General features: G+C 39.3%; 1 protein-coding gene across 1 annotated transcript in view; it reads right to left on the reverse strand.

The window, feature by feature from the left end:
- ADAMTSL1 (ADAMTS like 1) overlaps window positions 1-19,462 on the reverse strand; it is a 312,537-nt gene that overhangs the window by 44,724 nt on the left and 248,351 nt on the right. Inside the window, exons 17-20 of the mRNA XM_054289501.1 lie at window positions 12,322-12,532; window positions 8,473-8,652; window positions 6,740-6,893; window positions 4,362-5,502 (exon numbers count right to left, since the gene is read on the reverse strand). Coding sequence (XP_054145476.1) covers window positions 4,362-5,502; window positions 6,740-6,893; window positions 8,473-8,652; window positions 12,322-12,532 — 1,686 coding nt within the window. The remainder of the gene's footprint in view (window positions 1-4,361; window positions 5,503-6,739; window positions 6,894-8,472; window positions 8,653-12,321; window positions 12,533-19,462) is intronic.

Below are 19,462 nucleotides of genomic sequence, written 5' to 3' on the forward strand. Positions count from 1 at the left end.
AGTTAAAAAAACCACCAATGGCTGAAATAATTGCCTTCCCACTTTTGCTGTCAAGGATGTTTTTCTTACTTCTTAGTCATAAGCAGGGCTGACTAGATAGTCACTGCTAATGGTGACAGCAACTAACAGATTTTTTTTTACTTGCAGAACTAATGTTAGCATGCATCTCTATCTCACACATAAATTTTTAGTTTAACACCGACTGCTTCAATCATTACGTGGACTTCATTAAATCTTCAGAAGTTGTCTCAAATTAGAACAGTCTGTAACATTTAAAAGTTGTGTGTGTTCTGTCTGCATGTCTACAAATATAGTATGCAGGCAGACCTTCAGTCTACAACAAACTAATGCTTGCAAGACCCCTAAAATAGTTTTAATTAATGTTTCTGACATCTTCAGGCTGAGGAAAGATCTTGCCTAATACTGCATGTTATAAAACACGAGGATGCATAATTTGTTATTAATCACCTATCCTGACATAAACATCTCTCTGTCAGCTTAAGGCATCTCAAGATCCAGCACAAATATTTTAAAAATAGAGGTAGTCCAGGTAGGTACTTGCCTTTTTTAAAAAATAAAACTCCAACACATCCTCCTATCCTCTCAACGCAAGTTTTAATGTCCTTTTCCACAAACAAACATAATGTAATCTTCTTTTCCATAATTCTGTTATTTGTGCATCACAATTTGGCATAGCTGCTTTTCTTGAAAGCAGATCTTTTATCATTCCTCATTGTATAGAATTATTTTGGCTGAATTCCCTATTTGCTCATAGATTGCTATTTTTGTTTGGTATTGAGCTGCTTGTCAGGGCTGAGAAAAAAACCAACCAGCTGTAGCAATTCTTTATGTCACCAGCATGTCTTCAGAATCTCATTTATGGACTGAAAATAATACAGCTAAACATTTAATCAGTCTCATCTCAGTTGCTCCACACTGCATTGCCTCCAAGACAAAGACATATTTTGCAGGACATATATCAATGACTAAATCAGACAAACACCTAACAAACACCTCGCAAACACCTAACTCCATACCACTTACTGTTCACATGCTGCTTCATGTCCTCTTATAAAATTTATGCCTGTTTTAGAGAAGTTGAATTATCAAGCACTAATGGATCCCCAGTGACAGAAATTGCGGCATACTTGCAAGGCTTATTAAACAGTGCATAAATTCCTCAAAAATTTTTCACTTTCAAAACTGTTTCCTAAGGAATTTAATCTGAATTTTCTTTAAAATAAAACATTTTCCAACATACACAGCAGTCAAAAAACTTTGGTATGGATACTAGTAGACTCTGAAATGGCATTCAGATCCCATGCTGGTGTTAACTTGACTCTTTAACCTTAAGAGAGAGTGTGGACTTTTCTGTAAATAAGCACTCAGACTGAATAGGCAGACACAAGTTGGGGATCTTTCACTGGAAGCAGAGATATTTTCAACTGTTGCAGCTATTTGTGTCATATGTTTTCATTCTACTGAGTAACTGAGAACCAGCATTTTTTGGGGGCCTAGGTTGCATCTTTTTGTGACTGTACCTAGATTAAGCCAAAGAAAATTAATTTTTGCAAGGATAGCCATGCAGTAGGAGTCATACTTCTGGGTGGATGAAACAGCTCATGGAATGGGGCAATGAGAATAGAGCCATATATCAACCATCATTATTGGACATCACTGGCTCAGACAAAATCCACGGCCGCAATGTGTAAAAGTGAATGCCTTTATCTCAGTGGCTTGGGTACACAAAACAGGCAGCTGTCACCCAACCTAAAACTGGCAGCCTGTACTCTAAGAATTGCCATAGCAACCAAGTACTTCTGAAATCTCAGTATATTCAGTAGGGTGTGACCTGAGGAACTTCAGCACTGCTCTCTGGCCATTCTCAGAAGAAGGGTCTCTCTCTGATACTGGTACAAGAAATTATTTCCTTATTCCCATTAAGATAGAAGTGGGCTGGCAAATCCTCTTCTCCATTCAATGGTTGGCAAAGTACAAAGAAAACAAACTGCAGAGCGGAAGGACAGTTCAAACATACCAGACACCACCACACATTTACATCTGTGACCTTGCAGTTTACAGCAGTACACTCTAAGTCTGCTTAAACTGCAACTTCCATTGGCACAGCTGACTGACAGGCAGCCAGAGCATTCTAAGCCAAAACCAGAATACTGATCTTAAAGAATCCAGCAAAAAAATCCACAGAACAATTTTTTTACACGTCATGATTTCTAAATTTCCATTAGCTCCAAAGATATAGTGTTGAGTTGTGCCTGAAGCTCAGAGCCTGGTCATTTCTTCCCCCACACACCAGCCCAGGGGAACTATAAATGATGAGCACAGAAGGAAGTTCATAAAGCAGAAACTGCCTCAATATTTAAAGAAGAGTTGTCAATGATTTATACCACTAACTGGAAAAGAAATGGTACTTGCCTCTGACTTTTTGATAGAAATTTTGAGTGCACAGACAACTGACTGGTAATTCAGAAACAAAACACAACATTCAAGGCTATTTCAGCCAAACTGAATGAGAAAGAAAAAAGGATTGAAAAAGTATTGTGAAATTATATATGAAAAAAATCTGAAATAAAACTTCAGGAATCATATAAGTGTATCTTACCAGCTAAATTAATCTACATGTTGTGATACCATGAAGGATTATAGGGTGTGACATAAACTTGCCAATTTCTCATGACTGTGGTGTTCAGCATTCCTCATAGGTCAATTTTGTGTAACATCCCTTCCCTTTCATGGATGCCACAGAAGTTACAGTAATTTCAAGTAGACAAAAATCCTCAACTTAATGGCCCAATTCTAATAGGACATACCCAATAGATGAAAAATTATATATGAAACTTGTTCTGGGGGTGGCCTACAGATATTTTCACAGGAATATATCCAAATGAAGGGATTCTGTATGTCCAAGTCATGCTTATGACTGTATGTGATTTCCACCAGAGGTACATTCTTGTTCTCAGTGACCTCTATCCCTTCAAAAGTTACCTTTTTTTGGGTTTTTTTTTTGTGTTCAATTTAATATACTTATTAGCCTTCAGACAGAGAGACAAGAACCAGGAAACTCAGATCATTATAGAAAGCAATTACTTTTTCTTTGATTCAACAGTCAAAATAAAGAAGAAGTTAAGAAAATAATTTCATAACTGTATAGAAGGGGCAATTTTACCTAAATCAAGATTTTACTGGATGATCCAAGGGCACCACACTGGAAATTAATTTTTGTCTTGACTCCATCTTTTCCCATGATCTCATGACTAAATGTGTATGTCTTAGCTGAGGTCAGTATCTTGTGCAGAAGGAGTTGCTAGCAGAACCCTGGACAACTTTGTTGTACTGTGTTGTTCATTATTACTGCCTACTACAGTCTTTTCCTGTTCTTATATGATGATTTCTCACAGGACAGAACCAAAATATAAAATCCCAAGCATACACATGGGAAGAACGTATGTTATCAAGACAGTTAAACATACAACTTATACTGAAAATAATCTCTCTCTGTGTGCTCTTCCACACAAATGAGTAATGTGGAGGGATCAGAAAGTAAAGGCCACCTGAAGGAAAAACAGCATAGTTTTTGTGGTATACTGATAAAAGCATTTTGTTATGTCAAATTCTCAGGTCACACCTGGGACCAGCATACTGGAATTTAAACAGGTTAGGATTCACCAATTCACATGAGAAGACAAATGCTAAATGATCCATCTGTTGAGACCACAGCAAAGCTGCAGACAGCCATGACGTGTGGTTCCACAATTTACAGCCTTCATCAGAACATACACAGTAAATGGTGACTGTAATGCCCTTTTGATCTTATCCTGGGGCAGTTTAATGCATGGATATATATGTGGAAGGCAAAAAACTCATCTCCTCCATCTTCTCTTACCACAACCATGTATGTCAAGCCCTCCTGTAGCACTAGGAGAAATGCAATTTCAGCTCCAACAGAGGATAATAGCAACAACCAATGACCAGTTTTCTTATCTCTGTATCAATCTTCATCAGATGGGAAAATAAACTAAGACTCCCAGTTTCTGGATACAGAGTGCTCTGTTGACTGTATTAGGCACTTATGTCCTTTAGTACTTTACAATCCCTTATTTTTTACTTACTCAAACAGAAGTACGGTTCCTGTCTGCCACACCAGTCTGACCTGGCATCCAGACCTTGCTGAAGATTTACAGTGCTCTGCTTAACCCATTTACATGCACTTGCCCTTCTTTCTGTTATGAAATCAGACTACAGCAAAACATGGTTTTGTTCACGGGACTGATAGGCAGTAACACATGGCAAGTGATGAGTCAAAATATCAATTATTTTCCTAAAAGTTAAATAACATGCTTTACCTATCATTGTATTTCACTTCCTCTCCATTCTTAGCCCAGCTGATGGTGGGCTTTGGGTTTCCCACTGCTTCACAGTGAAGCAGCACACTCAGTGTGCCACTTGCTAGGACCACTGTCTGTCCCAGGTGGGTGACAACCTCTGAAGCAGAAAGTTGTTGTGCTGCTGAAATCTTTCGGAGGATGGCAGGCTTTTGATGAGGCCTGTGCAAACCATTGGCCAGGTCTACAGAAGTGGGAATAAATGTTTCAGCAGATGATGTCCTCAGGGAGCTGGTAAATCCAGAAACACGTCTGTGGAAAGGGTACTCCACTGAGGCTGAATCAACTTTTCGCCTTGGTGCTTTGAGGACAGATTCCTGATGGTCCAAGTAGCTCCTGAAAGCCTCATGAGCCAGGTGCACAACAAGATATTCAGTGTAGATATCTTTAAGCTCCTCAGGCTGTCGAGACAAATTTCTTATGATATCATCCAAGCGTTTCTGCTCTGTGACCACAGTAAATGGCAAGCTATGCTCCTGGCTCTGGTCCTGTTCTGAGGATGCATTTCTCTCCACAGACTCCTGGGCTTCCCAGGACTCCAGACTTTCTGCTGGCCAGCCCTTGAGCTGTAGCAGCCTCGAGACAATATTGTCATACCATCTGCTGGGGTTAGCAAGGTGCCCTCGTTTTTCAGCCTTGCTGCCATTGAAGAAAATCCCATTGAGATGTTTATCCTCTGTTCTCAAGGCATCGTTTAAGCCAGCCTTTCTCATGGCCTCTTCCTCCCTAATACCAGCTGGCTGCTCAGCAATGATCTTTTTGTTGCTTCCAATCAGTTTAATTATGAAATGCTCCCGGGCTGGCCCTGCTGTGCAGGTGTATGTCCCAGTGTCTGAAGGTTTCAGATGATGGATTTTCATGTACCCGAAGGGTGCAATGGTGATGTGAGCTGAACTGACAAGCCTCTTATCATCCTTCTCCCAAGTGATCATTGATTTCCGGAATCTCCTGGTAGGGCATCGGAGAATAACAGAAGTTTTGGGCAGCAGGTAGGCATATCCACCCACAATGAAGTGCAGTTTCTTCTGCTTCCTTGTCTGGATGTAAACTTGCTTTACAGCCATTATATAGGGGCTTTGCTTATGAGCTGGTCTGTTGTGCCCTGAAATATCATTATATGATTAGCATATGATACCATTAAACAAAGCAATTCGTTTACATTGTTGTGGGCAGCATTTGGCCCATTAGACAGTAATGGCAGAAGCTGGACACCAGTTGCTGGACGTTAAACTAAAACAATCAAAGTAGGAGGAATAACAAGACACACTCCAGGAATGTGAAAGTAGCCTAGAGTATATGCAGAAACCAAATATCCAGGGATAAATCTTTACGGGAGAGAGAAAACTTCAGCAGAAACATAGTTCTTGTTAAAGTACTTAAACAAAGACTGTTATTTAAGAAATGCACTGAATAGACAAGTGTTTATCATTTAAAACCTTCAAAGGCAATGTGATCTTGCAGCTCACAACAGCAAGGTAGAATGAGAGTCTTGCTGCCTCAAGGTGTAATGCTGGACAGGAAAAAACTCTCTGGGCTAGGCTTAAAAACGTGGTAAATACTATTAAAATTCACTAGTTCAGCGAGTTCTTCTGGTTTCCTGATCTCTGTGTCAGAGATCTTTAGTATGAAGCACTAAATTAAGCTGCATAGGCATATTACTAGTAAATACCATGTAAAATTTGGTCTAAACTTTAGTTCTAAACATCAGATCTTTTCTCCCTACATACCCTTACATTCAGCAGTTTCAGAGGCAAGCTGAAGCTAGGCTGACTTTCACATATCCAGTTGGCTTACTGTAAACTAGGGAAGAGTATACAGGGGACTTGTGATGGGCAAAAACAAATGCATGAACTACCAACGTAAATCTAACTTGTGTTGCATGGTTCATTAGCAGTCTCAGGTCATAGAGGATTTGGAGTGACATAATGAAATAACAGGTTTCTAAATGATCGTTGGCAAAATCCCTTACCAACCATTTTCCTTGCAGCTGTTCTAGCAGACAGTTTATTTGCTCCAGCCCTCCAGCTGCTGTGCTGTGTCTCTGAGCCTCTACATTCCAGCTGCGAAATTAAGATCTAGATTTTGGTCAGAATTTTGAGCGAGTTCTTCCAGAAACTAGTAGTTCCCTTCCAGCACACTGGCTCATATCCAGCTCCATTAGTGAAATCTGCAGCACTTCTCCACTGGCTTGACTTATTTACGGACAAAAAAACCCACTCCACAAGACTGAGTAATACTAGCGTGAAAGCAGGCTGTGAAGCAGGAAATAGCATGGATTTCTTAGTGAAGCACTTCCAATCCCTTTTCCCCAGACACTGCCAAACACCTTTTCCACTTACGTGCACAGGGGCCTAGTGAACAGGGCCTGATCAAGGATGAGAATGGCAAAGGGAGGCAGAGTGAGGAATTGATGATAACAAAGCCCCCGGTTTTCAGCATCTTTCTGCAAATAGCATTTCGACTCTGTGTGCCTTCTCCACAGCTCACTGAACACTAGGAACAGGATGAGAAACATTAGGAGAAATGAAAAAGGTGGTCCATGAAAACACACTTCCTTCCTCAGCTCCCATATCCACATTGCATACACACACCACAGGATAAAGCAGTTGCAGTTTTCAAAATGTTGGTTGCAGCAGAATAAAACAGAGCAGCATCTGACCATGCAGCTACGAACAGTGCAGGCATAGTAAGGAGATGAATTACTTCTTATTTTCTGTCCTGTAAGGCTTAATTTCTTTCCATGCTCTTGTTGCCACTTCTTTTCTGTCAGATGGTGTCTCTTGTTTTAATGGTACCGTGCTACAGTTCGAAGCCAGTCTTTAAGCTTTGTTTCTATGTGTCTGTGTCTGCTGGCTGGAAAAACTCCAGCTCATGTCCAGGAGTAGACCTCACGGAGCTGCAGATCACAGTTGCATTCTGGGCCAGATAAAATCCAGCCTAAGCTTAATCTTTAAGCTTTGCTGTTGAAAATCCCTTTAGGAATAATAAAGGGATGAATATTTTAGTCACCAATTAATTACCTCAGCCTTGTAGTTACTATACATGGTCTACACAGAATGGTATAAACCCTCTAATACCAGACTGCAGTGCTTGTTGCACAGGTGGACATGGTTTGATGGACTTTATCATGATTATTCAGTTTCATATTTATGCATATAGCATTGTGGAAAAAGAAATACAGACAGTGTCTTTGCACTGAAACAAAGCAGCAGTCTGTAAAAGGAACTAGAAAATGGGTAAAGCACTGTAATTACCATCTTCACTGCCAGAATGGCTATGTGTCTCCTGGCGGAAGACTTTATGAAAACATACACTAATTTGAGTAAAATGCCCAGGCAGATCCCCATAAAGAGGGTGCAGGTGGGACAGCTCTGTAGGGTGGTTGGCATTTCTTTTACAACTTCCGCAAGACAATTTCCACTACCTTCCATGAAAGAGGACTGGAAGAGTGGTGGCAGAGACTGCAAGATGTGGAATCATTTTCATGCTGACTGCCATGAACCTTTGCCCTTGCTTTGACCTTATAAAGCAAAATTATATTTTTATAATATTTCTCCTCCCTTCCCCTTTCCCTTTCCCTTCCCCTCTCCATTCCCTTCCTCTCCTGTTCCCTCCCTTCCTCTTATTTTCTATTGTCTTCATCACAGGAAAGGGCTGGAGTGACCCCAAGAGGAAAAGACTATTGAGATGAGAACAGCTAGATTTTGGCAACAAAGAGCATGTAGCCTAGGGTAATAAAGATTACTCTTCATCAATGCCTTGGATGAAATAATAAGCATAGGCAGGGACAGAGGCAGGGATTCATTGTTTGGAGCAAGGGATTTATTGTTTACACCAGAAAGGCCTTAAAGGTTTGGTCAGATGGCTAAAGCACATCTGTGGAGGCAGACACCACAGAGGAACATGGAGCTAGTGATAGCATCCCTAACCAGGATGGTGAGGACAGATTACAGGACAAAACTGGACATAACATGCTTTGTGAAGTCTGACCTTATTTGGGTCCTCTATCCCAACTGGCTTCGGAACTTCATCTCCAAGATCTGCACAATGCTCATGCAAACAAATAGTATACCTGTGTCCAGTCAGAGAGAAGCCATTCATTGGGACAATCCTCATTTTTGCAGGCTTGTTGTGTAATGGTCCTTGGTGTGGGGCAGAAGGTTTCTGGCAGCTCTAACAGGCTTCCATCGGCCAGGCGCTGCTTACAAAGTGTATCTCGCTTCTGGACACCACCACCACAGGTCTGTGAACACTGAGAGAAAAGAGACAGCCACCTCACACCATACCCTCACCACCCTCCTTGCTGCAAAAATTACTTGTGAATTAGGGTAGAAATCAACACTTGGTCTTGGCCAAATACAAAACATAAAACAAAAATTTCAGAGACCTCGAAGTAGACTGTTTTTAAAAATGTCAAATTTATTTTGGAAAAGGGGAGCAGCTTAATTTGCTAGTGTTTAGAGAAACTGTTTCAGTACTTCTGAAGTGTTCTGTTTTAAGGTATTCTTTCAAAAGACATTGAAACAGTCAGTGAGTCAGCATTGAAGTATGGAGGTGGGAAATTTGTCGTCTCCACCTGGAAACTGAGACAATTGCATTTGATGTGGAGAATTTAAATAGTAACACCTGTGTCTGCGCTCTGACACTAACCATGTCAGAAAGAGTGGAAAAGTCTTGTCCAGCAGTAGATAAGTAAATTGAGATTATTCATATCCAGAGAATACACCTCCCTTCTGTCTTTAATGTAAATATCCCTCTCTACATCCACTTTTCTACTTAAGCAGGGCAGGAAATTTTGAGTAACCAAATTTAGTAGTTTTCCTGAATATTTTTTGTAAATTTAAGTTGCTTAGCCCTTTTTCCCGAGGATCCTTTTCCTGAGGCTGGTAAGAGACTCCCAGTTCTGCTCAGTTCAGCCAGCTCAACTCCTTTTCTCATTTCTTCTAGCAAAGGAAAGGGGGAGCTTGCATTACATTGACATGACCAGGAGTTGCTTATAGCTTGTGACATGGCAATTATTCAAGAGAAACAGACAATAATATGGAGAAGTATTAAAAAGTATACTTAAGCAGTTAAAAAGGGAGTGTTTTAAAAAATCTTGCAGTCATGAAAGGCCCTTCTCTCTGAGATAAAGAGCTGCATGAACTTTAATGTTAGCATGAATATTTAGGCTAAACATTTTCTTTGAAAGACAGAAAGGAAGTGCAGACAGACATTTTTACATTTGGTTTCTTTTAATGTGTAAAATTAGCTTTTGTCTTACTTATTTTGAATGGTACAAAGCTCAAAGGCTTCCAAAAATTAAGCAACAAAAACATTAGTTTTCAACAGAAGAAAATGTCTATCAGCCTCTCGTTTTAGGAGAATTCATTCCTGAGGAGGAAGAAAAATATGATTAAAAGTATTATTCCAATGTTACCTAAGGACTTTTATCATATCATACACAAGATACCAAATGGGTCACTCACTATGAGTATCACAAAGTATGTTCCTACCGTCAATCAGTAAATCTCAGGAAGTCTCTTTGCCCTTCTAGCTCTGCCAGAGATAAGACAAAACATATCTTTTCTTGCTTCTTGGACTTTATTCACTTACATAGTGTTGTCCCTGCACAGGACAGCCCCAAGAGTCATACCATGTGCCTGAGAGCACTCTCCAAACACTTCCTGAACTCTGTCAGGCTGGTGCTGTGACCACTGCCCTGGAGAGCTGTTCCTGTGCCCAGTCTCCCTCTGGGGGGAGAACCTTTTCCTGATATCCAACCTAAACCTCCCCTTACACAACTCCAGGCCATTCCCTTGGGTCCTCTCACTGGTCACCACAGAGAAGAGATCAGTGCCTGCCCCTCCTTTGCCCCTCACAAGGCAATTGTAGACTGCAATGAGGGCTCTCCTCAGTCTCCTCCAGGCTGAACAGACCAAGTGACCTCAGCTACTCCTCATATGGCGCTTCCCCTCAAGGCCTTTCATGCCCTCACTGCCCTCCTTTGGACTCTCTCCAATAGTTTAATTTCTTTCTCATGCTGTGGCCCCCAAACCAGCCCCCAGCACGGGAGGTGAGGCTGCCCCAGCTCAGAGCAGGGCAGGACAATCCCCTCCCTTGCCCAGCTGTGATGCTGTGCCTGATGCACCCCAGGACAGGGCTGGCCCTCCTGGCTGCCAGGGCACTGCTGACCAATGTTCAACTTGCCATCAGCCAGGAGCCCCAAGTTCCTTTCCATTGTCTCCCATGTGGTTTAATTTTACACTGCTCTCTATTCAAGGTATACCACAATATAGTGGTGTACCCTGAATAGAGAGCAGTGTAAAATTTTTTATTTTTTAATTTTTAAATTTAAAATTTTTTAATTTTTTCCTTACTGTCAAAAATTAATTCTCTGCTAAGATTCCACAGTAAGATAAAGCACCTGCAAAAGGAGTAAATGCTTTTTTCTCATACAGTCTCTCAGTTTCTTTTAAGGCCGGACACTTGAAGATTTAGAAGAGACATTTTATCATGTGGATTAGAAATAGAAAGGAAAATATAAGAAAATGCTACCAATTTTCCCATGCTGACTTTGTTTTAAAGTCATTGTTCTAATTATCTTTGAAGCAAAGACAGCACTGGAGCAAATGAAGAATGCTAGGACTGACACTTTAGCACTTATTCAGTAATAAAACAAAGGTGGATGAAGATTTACTAATGGATCTCTTCCATTTCAGGTAAGCAGGACAGATATTTATAGGACCTTGTAAAATGAAAGCTTAAAAGCTGCTTCAGAAGCACACCACTGAAAATGATAAAGATTCTAGTGCATTTAGTTAAGACACAGAAATATTTAAAAGATCCTTTCCTCCCGCAGTCGTGTTATTAAAACTGTAGTATTACAACCATTTAAAGAAACATCTTTAAGTCTTTTGAATTACACAAGTATTTGCAACCAGATTTCAGCAAATTAAGTCATTTCAGAGTGCTTTCTGAAAATGGAAAGCCTTGTAAAGACCCATTGTGTAGACAGGAATTTTTATAATTAGTGTAATAAACCACGCATCTCCCAGCGGGAAGTGTTTAACACTCATTTCTTAATCTGAAGCATGAGGAATGTATCTTGTACTAAACGAAATTATTATCTGAGAACATATGAGGCACTCAAAATGCTTTAAAGACTCTTTTATCCTTAATCCTTCTAGTTAAGTATTCCTAGAAACCTAGACATAGCTCACTCAAGTCCAGTCCCTGCAGCTGACCAATATATTCCAGATATTTTTGTTTGAAATCTATAGCCAGCTGTTAAGATTTTCCAATAACTTTGCATTAGAAATAGCTACAGTCATTGTTTACTTCTGGAAACACAGATGCATTTTTTAAGAACAAAAAATGCACACTTAGCATTTTTTAAATGGCTTGTCAGAATGATTAATGATTCCTGTTGATGGGCTAAAGTTAAACCATAGAATCACAGCATGGTTTGTGTTGGAAGGAACCTAAAAGTTCTTCTAGTTCCACCCCACCCCCCTGCCCTCCACTAGGCAAAGGACACCTTCCATTAGACCAGGTTGCTCAAAGCTACATCCAACCTGGCCTCGAACACTTTCAGGAATGGGGCATCCACCATCTGCCTCGAGCAACATGCTTCACTGCCTCACTACCCATACACTAAAACATTTTTTTTCCTAATAACTAAACTAAATCTACCCTCTTTCAGTTTAAATCCACTACTCTTTGCCCCATTGCTACATGCCCTTGTCAAAAGTCCCTCTTCAGCTTTCTTGTGGGCACACCTGATAAGCTGTAAGGCTGCTCTGTGCTCTCCCTGGAGCCCTCTCTACTGCAGGTGACCGGCCTGTCTTCATAGGAGGGGTGCTCCAGCCCTTTGAGCACTGAAATGTGTGCAATGAGGACTTTAGGCAGTCATAAAATGAGGTTACACATAAATTCTTACCTCTTGCCATTCTGTAGGATACCAGGAGGGTGGGCAGTCAAAGCGATTACAGGCTTGCACAAGGGATGGCTTGGGTTTAGAGCACAATTCATCTGCCAAAATCACAGTCTCATTGGTCTCTCTTGATAGTAGATGAAAACAGAAGACATCTCGTGTCTGCAAACCAACCCCACAGGTAAGACTGCAAGTGCTCCAATTCCCAATCTCCCATCTGTGAAGAGGTCAGCAGAGACAATCTTAAGCACAGAAAAAAAATCACCTTAATTTTTCTCCTATTATAGTGACAGATGAAGAAATAGTGAATGAAAGGGAAATTTCCTTCTCAGATCAATATCCCTCTGGTAGCTGGAGAATGAGGCTAAGATGAATATTTGCAGCTCTGCATTTTCATCTCTTGTCAGAAGTTCTTGGACTGCAAGTCTCTGGGATTCCTGCAATATCACAATAAATGTTTTGTGGCCTACAGTAAGATTTTTTTTTTTGTCTGTAGGAGCATGGACAATGTAATTAAAAATAGAGTGGAATTAATTATTTTCTCCCACTATCTTGAACAAAAAATAAAGGAAGATATTAACAGAAGTGTAATTAAAGGAATGTAAAACTGAAATGCTGAGCACAAATTTCTTTGGTATTCTTGACTGACTTTTCTAGGCTGTTGAGATAGGAGGTACTAAAGCTTTGAGAGATGCAGTGGGAAAGCAGGGGATCATCTTTAACCCCTGGATGAACACCTGTCACTGAGGTAAATCTTCTCTGAACTAGCTATGTAAATCCTGCATCAACAGGATTGTTGATAATGGTATTTCAGTGTTCATCACCTTAAAACCAGATTTCTGCTATTTGAACTGTACAACCCCTAATTCTGTCAGGTAAACACAGAAAATTCTTTAAAACACTAGGCCTTCCACTCATGTCTCAGCTAGAAAGCACTTCAGAGATATGTAAAAATGTATACACAAAAAATAAGTTGTATATTCAGAAAGAAAATACAAGAAAATAGCCACCCCAACAAATTCATGCAAAACTCAATGTTGACCTGGATATACTCTCACATCCAAAATGAAAGCATGAAAATCCAGATAGTGCTGTTTTTTCTAAGTCTTAAGAGTAGTTTCATTTCCAACATGATATTATTGAAACTGATTGCTGAGAAAATAAAAATTCAGAAAAAGGAAAGCTCAGAGAGCCCATCTTTGAAGAAAGCAAATCCAGGCAGAAGCTTAAAGAGAGTGATTATGAAGGAAGATACCCTCAGGCTCCAAATAGGATGGAGGCAGATAATGAAGAAAAGTTATGAAGCATGTCAGCAGAATGTAGCAGATTTTGTGGAAGAAGCAGAAAAAACCCACTCTGATGCTCAGAGATCTGCAGTCAATGGAAATAGCTCAGTGCATGTAAAACATACAATGTTAGCAAACACAGTACTCAACCATTTAAGATTGTGCTCTCCTACAATCACTGAACAATTCTAACCTCTTTTTATTTTATAATTTTATTTTTTGAGCATGTTTCCTTTCTTTCAAATAACACCCTTAACATATTCAAACAGCTAGCAGGTAAGAAATATTTTTTCCTCCCTAGATGATATGCTGATGGACCAAAGGCGCATTGCTCCTCTACTGTGCTCCATCTGCTGGTCACATTCTCTGATTTTATAAAAGGATCCATCCTGAGCCTCACTGTAAGCACAAATGATGCTGTAGTTTGCTTTTAGACAATATTCTTGGTTCTGTTAGTAGCAATGACAACAATCTACTTAACCCTTTCTAACAATAAATGCATCTTACATACTGAAGTTCCCATGGTCACTTTCCAGGCCATAGTACACTGAAGGACACTAATCTGTACATATGTACCAGGAGCTATTTATCAGTGGAAAAGGAGTAACATATGGCAGCCAGTTAAGCTAAGCTGGAGTATGCTCTCCATATGAGTGATCTGAGGGGAGAGGTCTTCCCAGAATTTCCTATGAAATTGTCAGAATTAATGGAAATATCATCTACTCTTCAGTTTTGGTGCAACTAAATGAGATGTTTGAGTAGGTGGTGAAAAGAAGGCATTTTCTTACTTTAGAATCTATTTTGATACATGGTTAGTTGCCAGAATTTCTTTTTTTCAAGTGTTGGCAGTAGCTGTTGCCTCCAGCAACATTTTGTTTGTTATTGGTTAAATGCAAAATGTTTCTGTTGGCAATTCACATCTCAGTGGCTAACAAGCCACATAAACCTTTTGGACATCTTGGCTTCTTCAGAAGAGGGTGTCTGTTTCTTCTTCCAGAAAGAAATGCTGTATTTCCATAAAGAAAAGGGATTTGTTTTTCTGAATTGTTTGTGTTTAAAATTTCTGAATGTTGCAGGTTGCATCTGTAACCCTTCCCATAACTAACATTGTTTTTTCACAATTCTTTCCAGATGCATTAAAGAGGAGTTTCCTTTGAGGAGCTCACAAACTGTGAGGTCAAATACTTCTTACCCTTGTATTTCCGTAGCCCCAAGTGACTTATATGGGCTTTCACAGATGGAAAACAAAGAATGTAGAGTAGAGCAGACGTGTAAAGTGGAGTATGGATGTGCAAATAACTGAACCCATAAATGATATTACATGAATTTCAATGTCCTAAGAAGCATAGAGAAAACCACTGATAATTTTATAGAATTACAGGCCTGTACAATTATTTTATAATAGCTAAAGGTGCTTGCAACACTTTGAATTAATATTATCCTACTAAATTTACCGATTGGTTTCTAGAATACTTGTACTTGGAGATAATATTTGTGTTGGAGATAATAATCTTAAAAATATATACATATTACTGTTTTTCTGGAGTAATGCTGTTTTGTCCCTATTGTAGAGTGTTACATAATGCTAACTGAAATATGTCCTGTCCTAGTTCATGTGGTACTTAGCTGTGAACTCCTCTATCTTTTCTTCTGGGTGTTTTGCCCATGCTGACTCACACACAGGGCATACAAAAAAGAATGTCCTATATGCATCTGTCAATACCAGAATTAAAACGCAAATAGGAAAGAATCTTACACTTTAAAGGCTAAATAGAGTAGATACAGAATCAAGCTAAAGGAACCTTGCACAAGTGGAACTTGTGATACCTTTGTAAGCTGACTGCGGCTGCTGTTAAGGTATAGACTTTAGGAACAATCTGCATACTTGCTGGTTTATAGAACAGCTGAAAGTCATCTGTTTGATACTTCCCATATTACTTTTCACACCTGGTGAAAGAATTGCATAGTTTTGGTCCAAAACATACATTTTATCCCTTCTCCTTTCTCCTTCACTACCGCCCAAAACTCTACAAACATGTGATAACAGAGAAACAACATAAAAATATAGCCTTATCATACAGTAGGACCTTGGTGCATTTATGCTACTAAAGCCCTGGCTTATTCTAGCTCTAGGACTGTCAGTTCACCAGTTGTCCATCTCCACCTCCTAAATATCTAAGTAGTGTTTATGTATGTAAGCCCAAACTAGACTTTAAAAATATTTCAACAACTGTATTTAATATGAAACAGATTTCAAAACGTTTTCATCATCTTCAGAATATAGATACATAACTCTACTGATATACATAAAATACACTGAATATTTGAACTGATTGAAAAAAAACTATACAAATTCAAAACCAGAGATTCATTTAGAGATGGCTAGCAAAGAGGAATGTAAGAGGAAAGAGGTAATTCACAGGGCTGGATGTATTGAAATAAATATATGTCTATCAGTAATATATGTATCCCTGATACACGTATCACATGTATCACACATGGGTGAACATTTTCCAAATGAACATGGATGAAAAGAAGTTTCTACTGGAAATATTTAGGGAGCAGAGGATGGTCTGAAAATACAACTTCTTTCAAGTATTATCAAAACTTCAAAACTAAAACTGATCACAGAAACCTTTAACTTTCCAAATGAATGATTTCTTTCTTCCGTAAGGATATCTTAGTAGTTTTTTTTAGCGTTGGTCAACTATATGGACATGTAATGCACATGAAGATAGGCAGACTCAGTAGTTTCTGAAGTAGTTTCAGAAGTACCAGATCTGACTGCTCAAGGCAATGGTTTTCCTTTAGTTTCTCTTATACACAAATGATAAGGGAAGGGTGTAGTCTAAAAACTAGACAAAATTTAATGAAAACCCCAGTGAACCAAAACACTGCATTTTTTTGCATTTCCAGGAATTAGAAACTAACAAAGTGAATTAGTAATGGACAGATCTTATGAAGAGAAAAACACCAGGTGGGAAATTTATCAGCCAATTTATATCATGAATTGGACTAACAATCTGATCTACCATCATTTTTATTATTTATAAGTCGAATCACTAAAGGAACAATAATAAAGTGCTATTTTCTGGAACATTCTCATTAAATGAATTAGGCTTATTTAAGGAATGCTTATGCATATGCTTAATTCCACATCAACAAACAGTTCCTTCAGTTATCATGGTCAGTGCATTTTAAAATGTAAATACTCACAGCTCCCCTGAATAAAAGAAAAGGAACAACTTTGAAGCTCCAATGGCCAAAAAAGACTCAATAATCTGTGGTTACCCCCACAGGACCATTATTCCATGCTATTACTGTAAATCTAAAAATGTTAGCGATTCTCCCAAAAGACAGTTTAACTATGCCATTTGTAAAAGGGAAATGATCTTTACATACTTAACAAAAATATTTCCTGTGGTCTTTGAATTAAATTTGGGCATTTGTTATCAGCTTAAGGCCATTTAAAAAATTCCAACATGTGACATGAACATGCAAACCTGTAAAGTTCTAAACATCTAATTTTTAATTAGAAAGGAGCTTTCCTTCTTTCTATCAGTAGAAAAAAAAAAAGGTATCAATATCATATTGTACCCCAGCAGTTCAGGTGAAGAACTGGAGGATCAAGAGAGCAGGATCTTGTTCCTGACTCTTTGCTGAACTCCAGAAATGAGTGACACCACAACTGGTGAAACATGGGCTACCCTGTGAGTGTGGGTATATTCTCTCTAAATCCAAATGGAATTGTAAAGTACTGGGCTGGATCATAACATTCTCCCACCTGTGTCTCAACTTCATATTCAAAAATCACAACAAAGTGATGTGTGGTTTTTTTTGGGGTGGTTTTTTTTCCCCTCCTGTGCTTTGTCCATGCAGCCTGCTTAGGTAATAACCTCACAGCAGAGATGTTATCTTATTCTTCTTTCTCTACCAGCTACACAATAGGAGTCTCAGCTTGACAGGAGCCTCTAGGCATTATTGCATCATGAGTAACAACAGGGACAACAGTGCACTGTGCAGTTTTGAAACGTCCCTCTCACTGTCACGAGAACTGGAGATCAGACAATACTTCTGCTAGCTAGAGAGATCAGAAGTGGCACTGGCTAGTAAGCAGCTACTCATGGCAAGATAAGATAGTAGAATTAGTTGTTGCCCCAGTAGGGCTACGAGCCTTCAGTACAAAACACTCTCTCAATGCCCATAATCAGTCTGGAAAAAGTAAACGATGTAGGTAGAACTTGTAGTCTTGAGCCAAAGCTCTATGTAGGTGACAACTTTGGACAAGTTCCCATATGCGCAACATATATGGTAAACCCTAAATCATTCTAAGGTGTTAGGTGTTATAAGAAAATTATCTAGGGATGTGGTTTAATGCTGACAGAGTCTCTTCTACCCGCGCCAAGACAACTGAACATTGCACAGGAAAAGTAAACACTTTTCTAGAGAAAGACCTCCCAAACTATTTCAAAAAATGAAATTATTGCCATTTTTATGTGGTTAAAGCATATGAAAAAGATACAAAAGAGCTCTTCTTATTTATAAAATAAACATTCATCAGTGTGGAGAAAGGTTTGCCTGGAAGCATCTGACTTAACATCTGACACCTGCCAGCATAAAGACATTCCTCAGTGCACAAGGGCTGTGAGGCAGCTGTGGATATGTGCATACAACGGGCTGAGTAAATCACATATTATATCAATACTGGCTTCCTCCTGTCTCCTGTCCTCTGGCAACCTGTGCATTCTCCATTTGGCTATGAAGACAGAGAGGTCTGCTCACAGCCCAAGCATCTCCTCCCTTCCTTTTCTCTCATGAACCCAGAACAGTGTTTGTGGCAGAGTTTCCTGCTTCAGGTGTGAAAGGCTCATTTCAGCTTTCTTGAGGCTCATTTAACAGATATATTTTTGATTGAGTAAATATGCTCAGTATCACATCTTAAATACCATGTCAGAATGTGATCTTAAGCTCTGAAGAGCAGGAAAATATAACATCCATTCCATTTGGATGGCTACTACATAGTCTTGTAGTGAAGCTACAGTACTGAGATGAGAACTCCCAAGTCAGTTCTTGACTTTATAATCAAAGAAGTCTCAAAGAAGGTGGCAAAAGCCAAGACTTTAAGTACAAGTTATTTTTCATCCAGATGGTAAATCACTCACAGTAAAATCTGACTGCTCCTTTGAAATGAAGTATGAGAGCAAAGACCTCAACCCTGGTGTTCAAACACAGATCTGATTTCTCTAGGAAGGGATTTCCCTACTACCGTGGTTCAATTTGTAGTAGACCAAACATTACAAATATACATACAATACACACATACTTCAGAAGAAAAGTGAGATTTAACTAAACTCTGAAAAAATCAATGGTCATTAAAATATAAAAAATGAAAATACAATGAAAGTACTTTTAAATCATCACTAGTAAAACCAGAAAAAACAATTAATACTTAGAGTTGTTCAGTGCCAGCCTCACAAAATCCATTGTACAGTATCCATTGCACAGTGTCTCCACTGTGACAAGGAAACTGAACAGGCAGGAAAGGTTTCAGGAGATTGTTGTGCTCAAGGGAGAATGAGGTGTTTCTTCAAAAAGTGTCTTCCTTGAAGTGAAGGAAGGCCATTAGAGATATGCAGACAACACAAATAAGCAGATCAAAGGCTCAATGAACGTGCTCTGGTAGGTGACAGAAGTGGCCTGCACTCTGTAAACTTACTGATATCAATTAACATTGCAGCTCATTACAGCTGATTGTGGCAGGGAGCCAGTATTTATATAACAGAGCCAAACCGAGGAACATAGAGAAGAACTCAAAAGTCAGAGAAGTACAGAGGGTAAAAGCAACTCTATAGCTGACAATT

The sequence above is a fragment of the Melozone crissalis genome, unplaced genomic scaffold (assembly GCF_028551555.1).
Source record: "Melozone crissalis strain CALT ecotype California unplaced genomic scaffold, PUWL_Pcris_2 ptg000005l_1, whole genome shotgun sequence".
Lineage (NCBI taxonomy): Eukaryota > Metazoa > Chordata > Aves > Passeriformes > Passerellidae > Melozone > Melozone crissalis.